This window comes from Mobula birostris, chromosome 6 (genome assembly GCF_030028105.1).
Source record: "Mobula birostris isolate sMobBir1 chromosome 6, sMobBir1.hap1, whole genome shotgun sequence".
Lineage (NCBI taxonomy): Eukaryota > Metazoa > Chordata > Chondrichthyes > Myliobatiformes > Myliobatidae > Mobula > Mobula birostris.
Window position 1 is genome coordinate 123821696 of NC_092375.1, and position 21966 is coordinate 123843661.

Here is a 21966-nt window from a genome sequence, read left to right on the forward strand (position 1 = left end):
TTGAGTGGATCTCTTATATGATAATATGAAAATCTAAGATTTACCCTTTCTCTCTGAACATGTCACACTATTAAACCAACTCAAAGTTCCGAATTATGTTGATATTCTTTTATTCCTCTGGGCTCCCTGCCTTCTTTTCACTGTAAAGCTTTGGTTATGTATGGGTAGATCTCCCAAACCATTACTCACGTCATCAGAGGTCTGAATTGAAGCATTTTAATCTATTGCTTCCTCTGTCTGCTTAGCATTTCTTTCCCCCCATTTCCTTTTTCCTCTCATTGTACTGCCAAAAGGTATCGCTTCCCTCAGTAAAACATCCATTGCCATTTGCGTTTGGCAGCCCACCTGCTGTTGATCTACGCACTACATACTTTCCTCAGGCAGCTTGCTAACTGCTGTCGAGGGCAGGAACCATGGTCCAGCCTTTGTTTGCTTTGCATGGAAGCATGGTCAACAATGGCACCACTCCACTGCCTCAGCCAGGGTGAACTGGCTTAACCGTGGGATTGCCTGGTCACTTGGACATGCCAATACACTTGGCACAATGTTAGCTTTATCTGTCCACCTTCGACCAACCGTCAGCTTTTTGTTAGCCACAATACCTGTAACCCATCTGGGTGCATGTCCAGTGCTGGTGGACAGTAATTAGCAATGTCATTGATTGTTGCTGGAGATTAATTAGCAATGCTAGTGGACATTGCTAATTAATGCCCACCATTATTAACGAGTGGTTCACTGATTGGTCAAACACTGTAGCCCAACTACGTATTTGTTCTCCAGCCCCTCAGATGAATGTCACTTTTGGGATCAATTTAGCATCAGTACCATTGTCTGGGTGAGAGCCCTGGAGTGTGTAACAGGGAGACAGGATCTTAATGGATCACATGAGATCCTGAGGGGACACAGTGAGATAGATATTGTCATAATTCTACTGGGGGAAAAGCCTTGAATGAGAGAACATGGTTATGGGATATGGGGTGTTCATTAAAGAAAGATGAGGTTGGTGGGAATTTCTTCTTGTAGAGAGTGGTGAATCTCTGGCATTCTCTGTTGTGGAGGACAGAACACTGTAGGGCAACACTTGCCGACTGCCCCCAACACATCTTTGGGTTGCTTGGTAATGCAAATGACACATTTCACTGTATGTTTCGATGCACATGTGAAAAATAAATCTGAATCTAACGTGGAGACAGATCAAAAGATCAGGCAATTGAGGGATATAAGGAACTGGCACAGAAGAGAAGGTGAGACCTGATGCAGATCGGCCATATTGTACATTGGGTCAGACGTAAGGTCCCGAGTAGCCTACTCTTGCTCCTTTTATCTTGTATTGTTATGATTGTTCCTCATCCTGGCCCCTGGGGACCAATGAGGTTAGAGTTTGGTTCAACATGAATATTACTGAAATCCTGGAAGCTCAGGGACAAGTTTGGGAGATCCTGAACCTTATGTACCCTGGTAGAGAGTCAGTGGTTTCTTGGAAAGGAGAGCAGGTCCTTAAAGTGATGAGTTTGGGCTCCCTTGTCATGTTCCCATAAATCTCACATCTGACGTGGTGATATCAATGAAGGTACAGAATGCTGGTGCACAAACACTACCTCATTATTCCCTGTCTTTGCACGACTTATTTATTTTTGTAACTTATAATTTTTTATAACTTTGCATTGTACTGCTGCCACAAAGCAACAAATTTCACGTCAGTTCAGTGATAATAAATTTGATTCTCTATTCTCTGCTTTCTGGTTGAGGGCGGGTAGAATTAGAATGAAGTGGACATTACCTTTTGGACAAATGTCTGTGCAGGGCTTGCATACTTTGATGCCATTTTCTTCTACTTCCATCTTGTTGCTAGGGCACGCTCGTACACAGGAACTGTGATCCACTACAAAGTTATCTGTGAGGGGAGAGTGAATATTTCTGGCTGTTTATTCTATTCCAGGCCATCGCTCAGTAAATTCACTTGAAGTCTGAGGCTGCCCATCACATGACCTCTCATCATTATCATGCTACTTTGACTGAAACCCTGAAAAGTATTGTTGAACTCACTGTATCTCCACCCACCAATACCTCAGAGACCTTCCTCCATCTCTATCATTAACCACTGCTGCCAAGCTGCAAAGAAGCAGGTCTCCACCTACAATCTGCTCTGTCCATCTATCCTGAGTTAACTGACTGTTCAGTGCATTCAATGCTATGTTTTGGCCACCAGCTCTATCATTACTACATTAGTTCAGCAGCCTCTATGTAAGGAGGTGGAAGCACGCCATATCACATTTCCTATTCCTGTGCTGCCAGTATACATTTTGGGCTCAATTTCTGTGCAATATTTTTTTTCATTCGGCTGGACTTTGTTTTAACTTCCAGAATAGAGGTTATTTACTTATAACTATCATTGGCAGCAAATGTCAAAAGTCGGGGCAATTTCTCTGGTGCATGGGAAGAGGATGTGAGCCAGGAGGCCCTATTCTTAACAACAGGAAAGTAGTGTTGGTGATACTTACCTCTTAAATACTTTATATTCATTTCTTTGTGTGCACAGAGGCAGTAATGGAGAGCAAAAACTTTGCAATCAAAGACATAAACTTTCAGAATTTTGCATTTCTGAAGTCTCTGGAGTACTGCAGGGTGATTCGAGCATAGAACACAGAACAGTATGGCAGAAGAACAGGCCATAGGCTCATTATGATTGCTCCAAACACTAGGCCTAATTAAGCTAGCTCCTTCTGACTGCACCTGATCCATATCCCTCCATTCCCCAGATATTCCTGTCTATCTAAAAGCATTTTAAACATGACTATCACACGGTATCTGCTTCCACCGCTTCCCTTGGCAGCACACTCCAGTCACTTACCACCCTCTGTATAAAATACTTGTCCTGGACATCTTTTGTAACTCTCTTGCCTTAAAGGTCTGTTCTCTACTCCTTGACGTTTCTACTCTGGGAAGAAGATTCTGACTGTCTGCTCTATCTATGCTACCTGTAATTCTATAAACTTCTGTTTGGTCTCCCCTTAGCCTGTGACACTTCAGAGAAAATTACCCAAGTTTGTCGAACATCTCCTTAGAGTTCATAGCTCCTAATCAAGGCAGAATCCTGGTAAACCTCTTCTGCATCCTCTCCAGAGTTTCTATATCCCTCCTTATGATGAGGTGAGCAGAAACATGTGCAATACTCCAAGGCCAGCTTAACCAAAGTTTTATATATATCCAACATGGCTGCCTCACTCTTATGCTCAATGCCCTAACCAACGAATGCAGGCATGCCACATATATCATCATACAAACTGCTGGAGGAATTCAGGAGATTGGGCAGCATCTGTGAAGGGAAATAGACAGCTGATGTTTTGGGTCAAGACCGTACGACGAGACTGAAAGGAGGAGGAGAGGAAGGCAGTGTAAGAGGTGGATGAAGGAGTGGAGCAAGACTAGGCAGGCAATAGGTGGATTCAGGTGAGGGGAAGGAGTGACAGACTGACAGGGGAGAGGCGGGGTGGCAATGGCAGCAGAAACTGGGAGGTGATAAGTGAAAGTGAGAAGGCCCCACCCCTTCATTTCACCTTTTTGTACTTTCTCCCCTCTATCTTTCAGTCCAGATGAAGCATCTCAACTGATACGTTGACTGTCCATTTCCCTCCATGGATGCTGCCTAATCCAGCGTTTTGAGTGTTGCTCCAGATTCTAGCAGCTGCGGTCTTTTATGTCTGCAATTTGATGCCACACACGCAAGGCTGGCAGTTTTGCAGTTCTGAACAACAGAATTAAACTGTGACACAAGGATGAATATCTGAGCCACTCACCAGTGCTTTTCCTATAGCGGTAGAGATACTAAGGGAAGTGGACAGTCCATTTAAAAGCACTGGAGTGATTCTTGGTTCTTGTGTCTGTGGAGCAGACTGGGGTGATTGGGAGAGCGATGGGAGGTGATTCTGCTCAGTAAACCCCCTAACATAAGGCTTGCATGCTGTGCAGTCAGAAACATGTAACCTTGTCCTGACTGGGCTCCCTCATGAACCACGGTCCAGTTGGCGGCAGCCAGCTCCTTCAGCAACAGAGGAAGAGCTAAGACCTGAAGAAATCATGACTGAGAGGAAATCCATCGGTGGGAGTACACTGTGACTCATAGGAACCGCCTCGTGAGTTACAATCTGGTTGACTTTATGGATTTAGTCAGGAATCAATGTTTTCATCAGCTGTATAATACAAAGATTGATCATAAATTCATAACGGGGAGACAGATTCTCAAGATGACACGAAGCTGATCCTGTTTCCTGTGAGTATGTGCACAGTCTAATCTGGGAGGTTTCAAATGAAACATATATCATATAAGTACACAGGTATATATATACACACACACCCACACACACACACACACACACACACACACACACAGTCGGCTCTCCATAACCGCGGGTTCCGCATCCGCGGATTCAACCAACCGCAGATCAGGATCGAAAAAAAAACGTGAGTTCTCTCTCCAGCGCTCGTTTGAGCACAGATCCTGGCATTAGTATTATTGAGTCTCCTCCAAACCATCCTTATTCTCTAAATAATACAGTGTAACAACTACTTACATAGCATTTCCATTGTATTACGTATTATAAGTACTGTAATCCCGAGATGATTAAAAGTATTACTCATTGTTTGAACATTGTTTTCCTCGCGCCTCGTTCATTCACTACTTGTGTTGTGAGCGAGAGGAAGGAGCTTAAGGCTAGTAAGGGATGGCTGGCTGGTTACGTAAAGCGCTACAGCCTCAAGAACTTAAAGATCACGGGAGAATCAGCATCGGCTGATGCAGAGGCAGCATCAGCGTTCCCAGAAGAGCTACGATGGTTGCGTCTGTACGGAACATGTACAGACCTTTTGTTCTTGTCATTATTCCCTAAACAATACAGTATAACAACTATTTACATAGCACTTACATTGTATTAGGTATTATAAGTAATCTAGAGATGATTTAAAGTATACGGGAGGATGTGCATAGGTTACGTACAAATACTAAGCCATTTTATATACGGGATTTGAGCATCCGTGGAATTTGGTATTGGTATCCGCGGGGGGGCCTGGAACCAAACCCCCACTGATACAGAGGGCCAACTATATATATATATATTTAGATACAGCGGGGGATAGGGCCTTCTTGTCCTTCAAGCCACACTGCCCTGCAATTTTCTGATTTAATCCTAGCCTAATCATGGGACAATTTACAATGACCAATTAATCTGCCAACCGGTACGTTTTTGGACTGTAGGAGGAAACTGGAGTACCCGGAGGAAACCCACATGGTCACGGGGAGAGTGTACAAACTCCTTAAAGGCCGCAGCAGGAATTGAACCCGGGTTGCCTGTACTGTGAAGCGCTGTGCTGACCACCACGCTATCATGCCACCCTACATATAGACACGCACAAATAATGATACACAGATAATGACACACAAGGCATACACACGCTTTGGGCTGGTGGGGTGGCAGGTTGGAGGTACCTCTCCACCAAAGGAGATGTAAGGTGCTCCTTCCCTCCTCTAGCCTGCAAATCACCCTTGGGCAAGGTGTTGGACCTGCTTAACCCCCCCCCCCCAATCAGGGTCACGTGAAGCATTGGGAGCAGGTCGTGGATGGTCGTATGAGCAGCAGGTACATATCACAAGTCCTGGTGAAGCAATCACTGACACCAGGAAGACAATCTCTGAAGAGTATTGATAATGGCTGGGGTCACCCATTTTGTAAAGATGCTGCCCGGAAGAAGGAAATGGCAAACCAGTTCCGTAGAAAGATTTGCCAAGAACAATCATGGCCATGATCACCTATGTCATACAAAACGGCACTTGAAGATGATACATACACACATCAGAGACCTGAGCCACGCTCCTGTACTGGTTCAACCAAACCATAACTTAGACACCAGCATTACGTGGGACATAGAATAGTACAGTGCAGTGTGGTCCTTCAGACCAGGATGTTGCATCAACCTATATGCGGTAAACCTATGCCACAATCAATCTAACCCTTCCCTCTTACACAGCCCACAACCCTCCAATTTTTCTACACCCATGTGCCTATTTAAGAGTCTCTTAAATGTCCCTATTGTATCAGCTCTACCTCCAGCCATGGCACCTACCACTCTCTCTGTAAAAAACCTCCCTCTGCCATTTCCCCTACACTTTTCTCCACTCACCTTAAACAGATGTCCTCTGGCATTTGCCATTGCCAACTCCGGCACAAAGGTGCTGGCTGTCCTATCTCCCTGTACCTCCAAAATTCTTATATACCTCTACCAAGTTGACTCTCACCCTCCTGCACTCCAAAGGAAAAAGCCCTTGTCAGACATGTTCTCTAGTCCAGACAGCATCCTGGTGTATATCCTCTGCACCCTCTCTAAAGCTTCCATATTCTTCCTAAAATGAGGAGACCAGAACTGAACACAATACTCCAAGTGTGATCTAACCAGGGTTTTATAGAGCTGCAACATTATCTCATGGCTCTTGAGCTCATTCCCCTGGGAAATGAAAGCCAGAACACTTCTTAACCATGCTGACAACTTAGGCAGTACTGTACTGCTGATGTAAAAAGTGAATTTTCATGGCTTCTAATCGCTGCCAATGTATGCCCGTGAGAATAAACTTGAATTTGATCCGCAAGTGCAGCGAACAAGGCCCTTTATTCTGGCAATACTTACGTGGGCATTTCTTGACGCAGAAGGCTCCATATGTATACTTGGCGTTGGGATTAGGTTCCACCTGGAATGTTATTGTGTTATAGAAGAAAGGCAGAGGACACTGAATGACACAAGCTCCACTGTCATTGAAGTTGGTGCAGGCCTGTGAAATGAAGAGAGAGGTGCATTGTTACAGGAAGCAAATGCAGTCACCATTCAGTGAAGAGTAACAACAGCTCACGGTTCTTATGGTCTGAGCTACCGAATACTGTAACAAGTTCTGACAAAGGGGCTTCATCCTGAAATATTCATTCTGATCCTCTTTACGTAGATACAGCATGACCTGCTGAATATTTCTAGCATTCTCCGTTTTTTATTATTCTAATACACACACTCAACGTTTTAGGAACAGCTTCCACTCCTCTGCCATCAGATTTCTGAACGTCCATGAACTCTTGAACACGGCTTCAGTATTTTGCTTGCTTTTTTTTTTTTTTTTTTTGCACTAATTATTTATTTATTATATAATCATTATTGTAATGTTTTAATAAATCCGATTCTGATTTTAATAAGTCACAGCTATTCCAGTCCTGTCCACTACTGTGACATGCTCTCATCACATTGCTAGCTATCCCACATAACCCTTTCCATTCCTCCTTTCCAGTTCTCTACTTTAAATCAGCAATTTCGGTGAGACATTCTGCGTGAAGTGAGCGCCCCAGAGCAGGATTTGCAAATTGCCAGCATGCAGGCACAAGAAGTAGCTGGAAAAGATAATATAGTTTATTCCTGCATCAATTGAGTACAAAGGATAGGCAGGCTATGCATCATTTAGAAAAGACATTGCAGAGACGACATCTCAAGTACTGCGTACTGCTTTTGTCTGATATTTAATGAGTGATCTTTAAATACAGCTTGCAGCTTTATGAAACTCTGGTTAAGCTGCATCTGGAGGATTGCTTATGGTTCTGGTCACCCCGTTATGGGATGGGGATCAAGGCTTTGGAATGGTGTAGAAGAAGTTTACCAGGATGCTGCCAAGATTAGAGGACAAACTTGGTTGTTTTCTCTAAAGCAGAAGAGGCTGAGAGGAGATCACATAGAGGTTTATAAGATTTATGGGAAGCACAGGCAGAATAGACATCCTGTATGTTTTTTCCCAGACTTGAAATATCTAGTACCAGAAGGCATGCATTTAAGGTGAAAGGTGGCAATTTTAAAGGAGATGTGAGATGCACTTTTTTTTCACACAGAGAGTGGTTGGTGCAGGAATGCGTTGCCTGGGGTGGTGGTAGAGGCAGATACATTAGGGGCTTTTAGGAGATGTTTAGATCGATGAATGAGTGTGAGGAAATGGAGGGATTTGGACATTGTGCAGGAATAAGGGAAGGGATTAGTTTAGTTGGCCATTTGATGACTAATCTATTTGGCTCGGCATGACATTTTGTGCTGAAGGGCCTGCTCCTGTGCTGTGCTGTTCTATGTCCTATGGATGTGATTTTGTAGGAAATTGATCAGAGAAGGTTTATCAAACTGATACTTAGAATGGGTGATGACACACAAAGTGCTGGAGTAACTCGGTGAGTCAGGAATCATCAATGGAGGGAATAGACAATCAACATTTTAGGTTGAGACTCCTCGTCTGGAATGAAGGGTCTCAACTCAAAACATCCTCTATTTCCCTCCACAGATGCTGCCTGACCATTGAGTTCTTCCGGCACATTGTGTGTTGCTTCACGTCGCAGTGTCCGCATTTTCTTGTGTCTCCTTAGAATGGGTGGATTGTCCTCTGAGGAATGGTTGGACACGTCAGACTTGTGCCCATCACAGCTCTGAAAAATGAGAACCAGCAAGGTCTGAAGGAACATTGACGGGATGGATGTGGAAAGGAAGGGTAGAGAAGAATCCAGAACCAGGAGTCATTATTTAGAACTAAAGGTTTGCCTATTTAAGACAGAGGAGACAATGCGTTTTTCTCCAAGACTGAGTCTCTGGGCCAGAGGGCAGTGCCAGCAGAGTCTTTGAATATTTTAAGTCAGGGGGAGAAAGACTTTTTGATAAAGGAGGGGATAAAAGATTACTCAAGAAATTATAGTTAAGGTTACAATCAGATCACTCTTGATTTATTACATGACAGAACATAGATTAAAAACAAAAATAAGACAATATTCTACCCTAGTAGGACACTAATGCCAAATTCTGTCAAATGTTAATTTTGTTCTTTTCCACCAGTTGAGCTGCTGGGTATTTCTGGCATTTTCTGATTTTCATTTCAGATTTTCAGTATTATGGGCATTTTGCTTTATGTCAGGAAAAGGGGTCACCCTCTTTCTTCAATGTGCTAGGCAGACTAATTTGAAAGAAGAATTAAACGTATTTGCAAACTTGGTAGGGAGTGGGAAGAAGCTTGTAAACTCAGAGTTCTCTGTGAGAGCAATGTGCGACTGCCCTGAGGAGGCTGAATGTGGAGAGTGCAGCCCCCGTGGACAATGCAGATCTGGGGTCCTTCATCAGCAGAAGACCACACGAGCTAGGGCAGGAGTTACGGCAGCAATCCAGAGTGACTGCGACTACATCCAAATTTGAGGGCTCATCCTGACTCCCAACAGCACAGAGCAATCTGACAATCCCAGTCCACATCTCTGACCACCCTCCGCTGAACCTCCGGGACAGATTCCACTCCCGCCACGACTGACACTCTTCACAACTGACCATCTCTCCCACCGCCAGTCACAACTCCAGAACTTATATTAACCCCTCCCCCCATGTATCGACCTGCACTCTCCATGACTACTAGTCACCCCGCCAACCCATTTGTAGAACTCACCATTAACCAACAATCCTACCCTGTGACCTATAAATCCCACCCTTTTACTACCAGCCATATATCCACAAATTCTACCTCATGACCTTCCAAACCTACCCGAGGGGGATGACCAACTATAATGAGGGGCGTTTCATGGTTTTTGAGCCTGCACTCAATGGAATTCAGAAGGATAAAGGGTTTCGGTGGCGGGGGGGGGGGGGAATAATTTCAATGGAATGAACTGAGTACTGAAAGATATGGATAGAGAGGACGGGGAGAGAATATTTCCTTGGGAGGGGAGTGTAGGATCCGAGAGCAAAGAATCCTAATAAAGGGACGCATTTTGGAACTGAGATGAGAAGGAATTTCTTCAGCCAGTGGGTGGTGAATCTGTGGATTTCATTGCCACAGATGGTGATAAAGATCAAGTCATTAGGTGTACTTAAGGAAGAGTTTGATAGGTTCTTGATTGGTGAGGAAGTTAAGGATTCTGGGCAGAAGGTAGGAGAATAGATTTGATAAAAGAAAAGCAAACCAGCCATGACTGATTGCAGAGCAGACTCATGGTCTGGATGGACTAATTCTGCTGCTGCACCTTTTGGTCTTAACCACCATTCCCTGCTTCCCCATAACCTACCAATACTGTACTACCTCAAGACTACCAGCCATACAGCCCAATGATCCCAGGCCATGACCTCACAATCCCACCCCAGGACCACCAGCCCTCCATCTCATCAATCCTGTCCCATTACTGTCAGCCACACATCCACCAATCTTACTCTCTCCGTCCTTCCAATCCTGCCCCAGAACCACCAACCATGTGTCTATGTGTCTATGAAACTCCAGTAGGTGTTCCTTACTCTTCTCCCACTCATCCATGGACCTACCCCACCAGCGAAACCTAACACTCCCTCTGCTTCCTTTTCCTGTGGTCCTGCACTTACACGACTGTCCTCCCGGTCCCTGTGGTATGTAAACAAGCAGCCCTGAATGTACAGGCTGTACCCAACAGCACTTCCAATCTCACTGAGAAATCCTCAGGGTAGAGCTAACAACAAAATACTGAACCATTTTACAGCTGCTGACGAATTTCTCAGCCAAGACATTTAACATCTGCCCATTCCCTGTCTTCATCGTTTAAAGGTTTAATTAAGTGAATGTTTCTCTGACCAGGCCTCCATTCCACTGAGTATTAATAAGTAGAAGTTCAGAATGATTAAAATCTGCTGAAACCAACCCCTCAAAAATCTGTTGAGGTCCGGCTGGAGCTAGTGAAAAATGTAAAAACTGAGAGTGCAAATTTTTGAAAATTAAAACCTGCCAATCTGAAGTCAAATCCAAAACTGCTGGAAACACTCATTATCTGTAGAGAGAGAAGTAACTGCCAATTCAGGTTGAAGACCCTGTTGTCATGAACTCTTCCTCCTACTTCACAGATGATGCTGACCTGCTGAGTGTTTCCAGTACTTTCTTCCTTTAGCACAAAATGTCTGCTTGGCCAGCGTATTCTTTCTTAAGTTTAGGCAGAGTTAAGATGCAACAAAGGATATAGCATGTTTGAAGGGCTGAATAGTCTGTTCATGTCACTATGTAATTCTAGTAAGATTATAGTAAGAATGCCTGCCTCCGTTAAAGGTTTCAGAGAGAGGAAGCAAACACCAGTTACTCAACAATGATATACCCTGCTGAATCACAAGGTAAAGAAAGCTGTCTTTCTTTAAAGTCATGATTAGCCCATGTGCTGCCATTCAATCAATATTAATTGTAAACATCTTCTGATGGACTAAATTAGCATCAGGTTCTTTAAGTTATATTATTAATTTATGGATTCAGAAAGCCTAATTATAATTTTAAATATTAGCCTATTGCTGAGATCAAACCCTTTCCATTTTACAGTACCAAATGTACCTCAGGGTTGGATTAATATTTTCCTACAACCAATATACATGTTAACCTTCATCACTAATATTGCTTTACTACTATCTTGTTGTAACAGTTCAAGGTATGTATTGTCCTTTATCTCTGTCCAGCCAGAGATAACTTAGCAAGGTATGTTTTACTTTTTATCAAGCAAGGCTTTGTGTCAGCAGTTTGAGCAAATGAAAATACATCTTTAAGCTGAAGTATTTCAAACCGGCATAATCAAAGGAGTATTCTAAAAAGGCCTAAAGCATAAACTCATAAAAGCACATTATCAGACTTTGTATTCTGGTCAGCCATTAATTAAAAGTTAGCTCAAAGACAACTGATTCTCTACTGGGGAAAAGGTCAGAATGCCAGGCTGTCGGTATCATAGAAGTGGCTGATGATAGGCAGGGTAGTTTTAGGTGAAGTAGTTGTGGTGTTAATGAGGAGAGTGCGGAATAACTACTACAAAAGGCATTACAACTAGCCCTCTTATCGCTCAATGCAGCTCAGAAGATAGGCAAAGAATGCAGACCATAGATTCACTACAGTGGAGAGTAGAAAAATGAAGCCTTTCTTGGTTTAATTATTACTGTCATATATAACGTGCTGCTTTAGTATTGTGAAGTTCAACCATGCAGAGCAGATTGCATTGTCTCAGGTGGGACACCAATCCTTCAGATGGGAAAAATGAGGCCACAAACTGGTGACCAGAATTAGGAGTTTCCACAATGATTAGACATGTACATTAATTGGGAACGGAATGGGTCATTGTTACTGTAATGAAGCTAAGAGAGCCAATGTTACTATGAATCAGTTGAAATACATAAACAATAGCGCAATTAATCTGAAATGGCTTTGGGAATCAGCCAATAATAACATGATGAGCTGGAGTCGGTCCTGTGGCAATGTACTGCAGATGAAATATGTCAATAATACTGCAACATATGCATGATGGGTTCATGCTACTTGTGGCCACGTACGAAGCAATCGGTGTCCTTTGGGCCCGAGCAGCCTCCTGCACATTCCCGGTGGCAGCAGTCACTCACAAATGGGCTGAAGCATCGCTCGTCACACTGCTGGGCGCACACCGTCTTCGTAACTGCAAAGGAAAGAGCACATGCAATTTCAAGGCGAGGGCACATCAATGTCGCGCTTCCCTTTCAAGGGAGGAATTGTCTGACAAGTTATTGTCCATTTAATACTGCAAAATTACAGGAGCATTTTGCACAAGCAAATTACCAAGGGAATGATTGCCCTGTACACAGGAGGCTGTGAATGAAGGAGCTTATCTTGGTAACAACAAATCTAAAAGCTTTCCATTATTATTTCTCTCTTTTTTTTACCCAGGAGAAATCTGCAGATTAGCAAAATACTTTCACCTGGACTCTTCCTTGAGAATCAAAGTGCTTAAAATGAAACAAAATCTGTTTCAGAAAGTGACAATGGAACTCAGAGGCACGTAGTCCTTGCCGTACATGGTGCTCGGATTTATTTACCATCTTCTTTGGGGAGAAATCTGAGCACAAACACTGGATTGTTTTGAAACTGGTTCACAGTACAGGTGTCACAACTGGGAGACAAGCACACACTTACTGTAGAGAAGCTTGCATCCAGGGGTATGATAGAAAAAAGTGGATGAGTCTCTTTGGGCCCTCAGACTTAGCTTTGTGATGAATAAATCTTTCACCAGGAATACTGAGTATTAGCATACATATATAAACATAATATATTAAACTGTCTGAGTCCTCTGTCAATACAAAATCTTACTGTATAAAAGAAATGAACTGTGCAAGACAGACAGTGGTGTGAGGTTTATATACATTTAATACAATGGGCCCTGGTGTAATGAATTCTTGTTTGTCATATTAAAACATCGCTACAGGAGAAACCAATGAACTGACTGACAGTTTGATATTATGAAAGAAACAACTAGCTCAAGTTCACGCATGGCAAATGGTCTGCCGGCCTTGAAATTGCTGCATTTGATATCGATCCAGGCACTCGCTAATCCAGAGGAGGTGTCTATCTTTCCACTTCCCTGAGTTGTGAGTCTGACCCATGGCCTGAATTTACACTTTGCAGAAAAGCACTGCAATCCAGAGAGTGGCTGTGCACTGCATCGGAGACGAAGCCGGGCTTCTAAAAGCATAATTAAGTGGATCTCAGTGAGGGGCAAACAGAGATTAGGCACTTTAGATCTATCAGCTTCCAATGATCCACTCGGCCTATTCAACTTCATTTTTGTGTCATCTGTAATGGAAGATTAATATACTTCAATTTTCATTATAAGTGGGCAGTAATTTCATTGTTACAGGAATTTTACTTCCATTTGGTTCTTGTAGTAAGTGAAATGCACATCAATTTTGTTTTATTCAATGGGCTTCGTTTCTTCACCATGTGTGTGTTTGTGTGTGTGTGTGTGTGTGTGTGTGTGTGTGTGTGTGCCTACACATGTATGAACATTCAAGGTTCACGATTCAAGATTTAAATGTATTTGTCACGTTAATATCGAAGCATACAGTGGAATGTGTCTTTTGCATTACTCATCAACAAACCCGAGTTTGCGCTGGGACCAGGCCTCAAGTGTTGCCACTCATTCGGCTACCCACAATGCTCAGCAGAACAACACAGAACGCAGCAGGCAACAAAACAATAACAGCCAAAGAACGTTGTGGTGGAGATGCAAATCTTAATCTCTTGATACAGAACAACGGATTGTGGGTCAGGTGATACGTTACAGGCTTATTTCAGGTTGCAGTATTAGTAATTTGAACTTTATGTTTTCAAATTGTTCAACTAATTGTCCACTGCATTTTGCCCCTAGCATGGCTGAGGGGTAGAGTCTGGGAGGAGGTGAGGGGAATGTGGGGAAATTAAAATGGTGATGGTATAGATTATGTGTAAATGGGTTGATGCTCAGTATTGATTCAATGGGCCAGAGAGCTGGCTTCCAAGTAGAATGACCCTATGTATACAGTTAAACTACGTCCACACTAGACCAGGTAATTTTGAAAACACCGGTTTCGCGTAAAAATGATAGGCATCCACACCAGGCGTTTTTGAAAATACCTCCGTCCAAACGGGTATTTGGGCGAATCTCTTCCTACTGGGCATGCACAGGACACAGCTACAGAAAACAAAGAGGAAACAGTATACTTGGTGCGCATTTGTCCAGTTACAGACTAGAAAAACTTAAAAGGAAATTGCCATACGACGGACAGCTGTTGGCTCTCGCACAGGAGGACTTAAAACTAAAAAAAACAAATACTGGAGCGTATGGAGGCAACCAACAGGGAGTTCACGGACAGTATGACCTGGCTGACGATGAACATTGAAAAACTGACTAACTCTGTTGCAGAGGGATTTGCAATGATGAGGAATATGATGGCTCCCCCCCAGTACTTTTCACTGCCACAATACCAGCCTCACAGCCACTACAATAGCTATACATACGGACACACAGACCCCCGGGTGGCCCCACCAACATCTCCCCCACTCCCACAGAGGGGTCACCCTGGAAACATTTCCTACAGCCATAGACTCTTCGCTGATGAAAGGGATGACAGGTTTTTTAAAACCTCCGGTTACCCCGTACACACTACAACGCCCAGAGGGCGTTTTCAGATTTAAACACTTTGGAAAGTGTTTTAGAAAATCTCCATTTTCGGGGGAGTAAAACGCCATTTCAGTGTGGACGGAGGGTCAAAACGAAGAGACAAAGCTTCGGTTATGGATTTTTCTGGTCTAGTGTGGACATAGCCTGAGTTTGTTGCAGGTCTTACATACAATTGTGAATATGTTAAATAATCTTTTGCAGTAAGGCTGTGAATGCAAATATGTTACTTATGAACAATGTCTAAACACATTACTGTGGATAAATTGTGCTTGTAGTTTCTTGAGAACTGCAAAAGAAATCATGAGTCAATATATCTAATGACACTGAACATACAAATTCACGATTAACCTCTGTTGACTTATCAGTGTAGATAAGCCTCCAATGTAAATATTTTATCAGTAAATTTCTGTTTGTAAAGGGGGAGTAGTGTGGTACATGGCTGTCTGTTACTAGGGAAAATACTACCTTAAGGTTGGTCCACCTACCTTAAGGCCACCTCCAACGGGATCCCACCACTAAGCACATCTTTCCCTCCCCCCCCCCCCCCACTTTCGGCAGGGATCGCTCCCTATGCGACTCCCTTGTCCATTCATCCCCCCATCCCTCCCCACCGATCTCCCTCCTGGCACTTATCCTTGTAAGCGGAACAAGTGCTACACATGCCCTTACACTTCCTCCCTCACTACCATTCAGGGCCCCAGACAGTCCTTCAAGGTGAGGCGACACTTCACCTGTGAGTCGGCTGGGGTGATATACTGCGTCCGGTGCTCCCGATGTGGCCTTCTATACATTGGCGAGACCCGGCGCAGACTGGGAGATCGTTTTGCTGAACACCTACGCTCTGTCCGCCAGAGAAAGCAGGGTCTCCCAGTGGCCACACATTTTAATTCTACGTCCCATTCCCATTCTGATATGTCTATCCATGGCCTCCTCTACTGTCAAGATGAAGCCACACTCACGTTGGAGGAACAACACCTTATATTCCGTCTGGGTAACCTCCAACCTGATGGCATGAACATTGACTTCTCTAACTTCCGCTAATGCCCCACCTCCCCCTCGTACCCCATCCATTGCGTTCACCAGCAATTTTTATGTGTGTTCCTTAAGGTTGGTGGGTTGCTACCATCTTCAGAGTGTGCCATAAGGCTCCGTCTATTACCTTGCTTGTATCCTGCTTGCAGTTCATTTAAAGAACAACTGACATAAACTAAAGGCTGAGTTTCATGTCGAAGTGAGTGGATGCGTGATGGTGATGCTTGGGGTCCAAAGGCCAGGTTAGAATCCACAGAACCCACAGCTCTTAGTATCAGTTGGTAAGCAAGGTTTTCTTAAGTCCTCTCTCATTCCCTAATATCTTACTTTCCCCTTTAGTTCAGTCTCGATTTGGAGGGTGAAAAAATGTTTCAGCTAGATTGTTAACTACTTTATTAAGGTGTGACTGATCTGACCAAGCGGTGAGTCACTTCTACGGCTCCCATTAGAGAAAAGACTCAAGTTGTCATTCGATCAGTGACATTTTTGAATATGAATGCTCACATTTCTTTTTTGCCTCATTATTATGTCTAGGGAAATTGATTTTATGAAATACCAGCATACATAATATTATCATTTGGGTAATTTAAAACCAGATTGCCAGAAAAAAATGAGGTTCATGGTTCTTTCTCTAACTTGTGTGAACTTTCAAATGCCTACAAATAAAAGAGGCACAGCAAAAAGTATGAAGATCAATATACCTCCTAAATATTCAAGCTGCCGCAGGAACTTAACGTTTTCAATCCAATTCCTAGCTTACAGTGGAAGTGCAGAAAAAATGAAAGTTGATCTGACATTGGTTCAGTGCTTTGCCACCAACACCGACATGTTTGATAATATTCCACTCTGTTGTGTCAGCAGTACCAGAAATGGATTTGCTTTTAATAAAGCAGCCCTGGGCTACTAGTAACATTTTCCATCAAAGTGTTGGGTCTGTTACAAGAATTTACTTTAAACAAAAAAGTAGAATTTGTAGTGATACGTCAAGATTTAAATGGTTCAGCAGTTCCACCCATTTATAGTGCCTGCAGGTTTCAAAGTTGCCATGTGAAGGGGGGAAGTCCCAGGATCATCGGGGAAGCTCGGCAGACTGCTGGAATGAAGAAGAAGCAGGAGCTTGCTGGAGTTACCTTGTGCCCACACTGGGGAACTCACCCTCAGCTCCTGTGCCAGGTTAGACCTGCAGCAAAACCCAAGAGGATTCATCTGAATGGAAACTGCCCAGCAACAAGGAAGAAAGGTCAGTTGTGCTTTCCTAATTCAATTACATGCACGTGCTTAATTATACAGTAGAATTTATAAGTTGTTTTTGTTTTATTTGTTTAATGATGGTACTTGGCATCTTAAAAGTTTCTTCCTCCAGGCAGTTAATCTGATCAACCATTCTAGTTAGCCCCCACTCCCTTCTATCTACTATCGCCTGTCACTACACTGGATTGTAAACACTCCAAAACACTTTTTAAAACGCTATATATATTATAAATACATGCTGGTACTTATGTATTTATTCCATACTTTAACCTCTGATTTTATATTTACATTACTCTTTATTCTTTATAACTGTTAAATATTTTTGTTGCATGTCTTGCCAATGCACCACAGGAAATTCCTACTACATGTAAGTATAAATGGTGATAAAGTTGATCCTTGATCTTCAAATTTTCAACGATTTAAATTTTATTTCATTTTGAAAGTTATCAGAAGTTTCTGTCAGAGATATGTAGAAGCACTGGAAAAAAAGACAGTTGTCAAAGCTAATGGTGACACCAAAGAATTCCATAGGAGCTCTGTAGATGTGACAGATTCTGGGGGCACATCTTGACCGAATATTTTTCTCGAGACCTTATCCTTGTTCCAGGATGGTCTCAGCCTGAGGTGATCCAGATCTGGGATGCTTGTGGCTATGGTGACACAAGAAATGAGAGGGACTCTGTCAGAAAAATTCAGCCCGTTACATTCTTATGTACTTACCAGCTTCAACTTAATTATACAACAGATGACCCTAACAAGTACATCGTTCTCCGAAAGTGGCATCACAGATAGTTAGGGTGGTGAAGAAAACTTTTGCCATGCTGGTCCTCAACAGTCACCTTACTGAGTATACAAGTGGGATGTTATGTACAAGAGATTAGTGAGGCCACATTTGGAGTATTGTGTTCAGTTCTGATCACCCTGCTACAGAATGCAAATAGGTAAAATAAAATCAATAAAATATACCGTTCAGTTGAAAGAGTGCAGAAAAGATTCACAAGAATGTTGTCATGACTTAAGGGACTGAGTTATAGGGAGAGGCTTGCTAGGATAGAACTTCATTCACTGTTGTGTCGGAGAATGAGGTGTGATATTACAGACGTGCATAAAATCAGGAAGGTCAGAGATAGTGTGAATTCAGTCCTTTTCTCCGAGCTGTGTAATTCATAACTACAGAGCGTAGGTTTAGGATGAGAAGAAAGCGATTTAGTAGAAACCTGAGGGGCAGCTTTTTCACCCAGATGGTGATCCGTATATGGACTGAGCAGTTAGAGCAAGTAGTTGATGCAGGTACATTAACAACATTTAAAGGACACTTGGACAGGTACATGGATAGGAAAGATAGCAAACGGATATAGGCTAAACATGGGACGAATTAGATGGGTGTCTTGGTTAGCGAGGATGATTTGGGCCAAAGGGCTTGTATCAGTATTGTGTAACTCTATGACTCAAGTTAACATTTAACAAATAAAAAAAATACAAGTGATAGAGTCATAGACACTACAAACACAGAAACAGGCCCTTCAGCCCATCTATTAAACTATTAATCTGCCTACTCTCATCAACCTGCCCTCCATAACCCTCCCATCTGTGTACTTATACAAATTTTTCTTAAATGTTGAAATTAACCCCACAGTCAGCACTTGCGCTGGCGGCTAGTTCCACATTCTCACTACCCTCTGAGTGAAGAAGCTCCCCCTCAGGTTCTCCTTAAATATTTCACCTTCCATCCTTAAACCATGACCTCTATTTCTAGTTTCACCCAACCTCAGTGGAAAAAAAAGCCTGCTTACATTTACCCTACTATACCCATCATAACCTTGTATGCCTCCATCAACTCTCCCCTGAATACTGGAAGAGTAAACAGATGCTGATGAAGTCAAATCAGAGAAGCAGGACTTGGAGAAATGGTGAGCGAAGGTGTGGCGGGGCATTCGAATAAGTAGATGGAGGATATTGACTGTCGAGTGACAGGGTGAGGACAGAAGAGCACTGAGTGAACTTTATGATGCTGATGATGGGAGTGGGGTGCAACGCCATCTCTGAACTTGACCAAAGTCAAAGTAAATTTATTACCTAGGCATGTATATGTCACCATGTACTGACAGACAACCGATGTGCAAAAGAAGACAAACTACGCACATAAAAACAACATAAATAAATAATACTGAGAACGTGAGTTGTAGTGTCCTTGAAAGTGAGTCCAGAGGCTGTAGAATCAGTTCAGAGTTGTGGAGACGGAAGTTATCCTATGGGTGCAGTGCTGCACCACAGGCCTTACTATGCACCCATGGGTGCAATTTCATCAAGGTTTTAGCATCAGTTGCAGCTATCTGGCACAGATTAACACCATGCTTGCTCTTCCTGTTGGGTAAGCTCCTTGTGGCAGCAAAGGTTGCATTGCTCCAGGGAGCCTGTGGGAAGCCAGGTCCCATGAAGCCCGTGGGTACCCTGATTTTCCCAGTGCCCATCTGAAGACCTTGGTTGTGAAAAGTGGAGATTGGGAGGAAGGTCTTTTTCCTAAGGGATGTTTGAAGAGAGACAGGGATGGTCTATTTCCTCCCCCACCCCAAGTTGAATAATCAAGGTGTCACTGGCAGAGGTGACAGATGAGATCAGAGTGAAGAACATGGATACTCAAGGGTAATATTGTCTGTCAACAACAGTATCTCTGTCCTCACCTAGTGTACAAGGACTGAGATCACCTTTGACCTCCTTACAGCTAGCACTGATGCCATTGGCTGCAGCACCTGTTGCACATCCCAACTCACATCAAACGTGCAACTGAACTTTGTGAAAGAACTCGAGAGCCAATCAGTACCTGCAGTGCCAACAGAACACTCTGTGAATCTCGATGTGCATGCAGCACCTACACACATCCCACCCTGCAAGAACTCATTTCAGGGAGGTAGCACCCCCACCTCCCCACAACCCCATATTCCCCGCTCCCCCCCCCGTCGACCTCCAAGGGTGTATATAATACTTTGTTTAGTGATTTTGTCTAATCTGTAAACCAAGTTGAGTATATGCAGCAAATGTGACATTAAAATATGTACTTATATAATATTATCATGTCTATTCTATTACAACTTTAAGCAAGTCTACAGGGAGTTTGGCCTCATCACGTAGGACATCAATAGCGTAGCCCCTTGGCAGCGAGCCAGCTAGTTTAAATCAGGGGTCCCCAACCTGTTTTGCACCGTGGACTGGTTTAATATTGACAATATTCTTGCGGACCAGCCGACCCTGGGGGTGGGGTGGGGGGTGTTAAACGCGACCGGAATATAGGTGATAAGTCAACTATAAGTTACTTGTAAGTGGCTAATACACTCAATTTCATTTCTAAAGGGGTTTATCTAACAAATTTAATATTAAACACACAGCGCATATTTTCCTCGCATGAATATAGTGATAAGTCAATTGTAACAGTGGTCCCAAACCTCCGGGCCGCGAAGAATGCAGCGGTAGCCAGAACGCGCCCAGCACATCTTTAAGTGCCGGGCGGCACCTAATTAATTGGCTTGCTTATTTCGGCTTTTTTCTTAAAGGTGTGCTGGGTGCGTTCCGGCCACCGCTGTACCGCTGTATTCTTCGCGACCGGAGGTTGGGGACCACTGAATTACAAGTCACTTATAAGTCAATAGCATCATAACATTTTAAGTAACATTCGGATATTAAACACAGTGCATATTTTCCTCGTATGAACATATAAAATCATTGCAACACACCAATATCGCTGAATCAGTGGGAGCCCTGGGTTTGTTTTCCTGCAACAATACGGTCCCATCGAGGGGTGATGAGAGACAGTGATACTTGAAGGGGGTTCCTTATGTCCAGTCTATTCCACAATTTAGCTTTTGTCGCATTCATCGCAGAAAACTCCGCTTTGCAGAAATATGTTGGAAATGGAAGCAACGTTTTCAGTGCTTTCGTGGCTATCTCAGGATATTCAGCCTTGACTTTGATCCAGAATGCCAGCAGAGACGTTATGTCAAGCATACTTTTCAGCCCACCGTCATTTGCAAGCTCGAGGATTTGATCTTTTTCCCGCGCTGGCATGGATGATCCACCGGGGACATTCACAAATGGGTCACGGACCCATTCCTTTGCACGTCTTGGGTCACTGATGACCTCACGTGTGTTAAAATTCAACAGTGCATGACAGGAAATGAGGAAAGGTTCAGCTGACTCATATCGCCAAATCATATCGTTTCCTGGTTGGGGGCCACTCTTAGCACGAAGAGAGACCAATCAGGATGCTCGCTCTCCCTCTCCCTCTCCCTCTCCCTCTCCAAAAAACCTATTTCCGGGATATTGTATATAATTTGTGGGCGGCAGGGAGCCACTATTGATATGTGGGAGACTCCCGGAACTTCCGGGAGAGGTGGGATGTCTGCATTTATACTTGGTGGGTATCCAAGGCCTTTGCATGGTTACAGGGAATATCAGTGTATTCACTATCCAGACCATTGTTTCTTTTTGCTAAAACCATTGGGCAGGAGGTATAAGAGCCTTAGGTCCAGGTTCAGGAACAGTCATTCCCCTTCAACCATCAGGCTTCTGAACCAGCATGGATAACTTCACTCACCACAACTCTGAACTGATTCCACAACCCACAGATTCACTTTCAAGGACTCTACAACCATGTTCTTAGTACCATGTATTGTTTTATTTGCACAATTTGTCTTCTTTTGTATGT

The 21966-nt window shown here is 43.3% G+C and overlaps 1 protein-coding gene across 3 annotated transcripts in view; it reads right to left on the reverse strand.

Annotated features, from left to right (window-relative positions):
* The window catches only part of LOC140199341 (receptor tyrosine-protein kinase erbB-4-like), a 986886-nt gene that overhangs the window by 335473 nt on the left and 629447 nt on the right, over window positions 1-21966 (reverse strand). For all 3 annotated transcript variants that reach the window (XM_072261212.1, XM_072261213.1, XM_072261211.1), the window contains exons 6-8: window positions 12349-12467; window positions 6676-6817; window positions 1781-1894 (exon numbers count right to left, since the gene is read on the reverse strand). In XM_072261212.1, the coding sequence (XP_072117313.1) occupies window positions 1781-1894; window positions 6676-6817; window positions 12349-12467 (375 nt within the window). The remainder of the gene's footprint in view (window positions 1-1780; window positions 1895-6675; window positions 6818-12348; window positions 12468-21966) is intronic.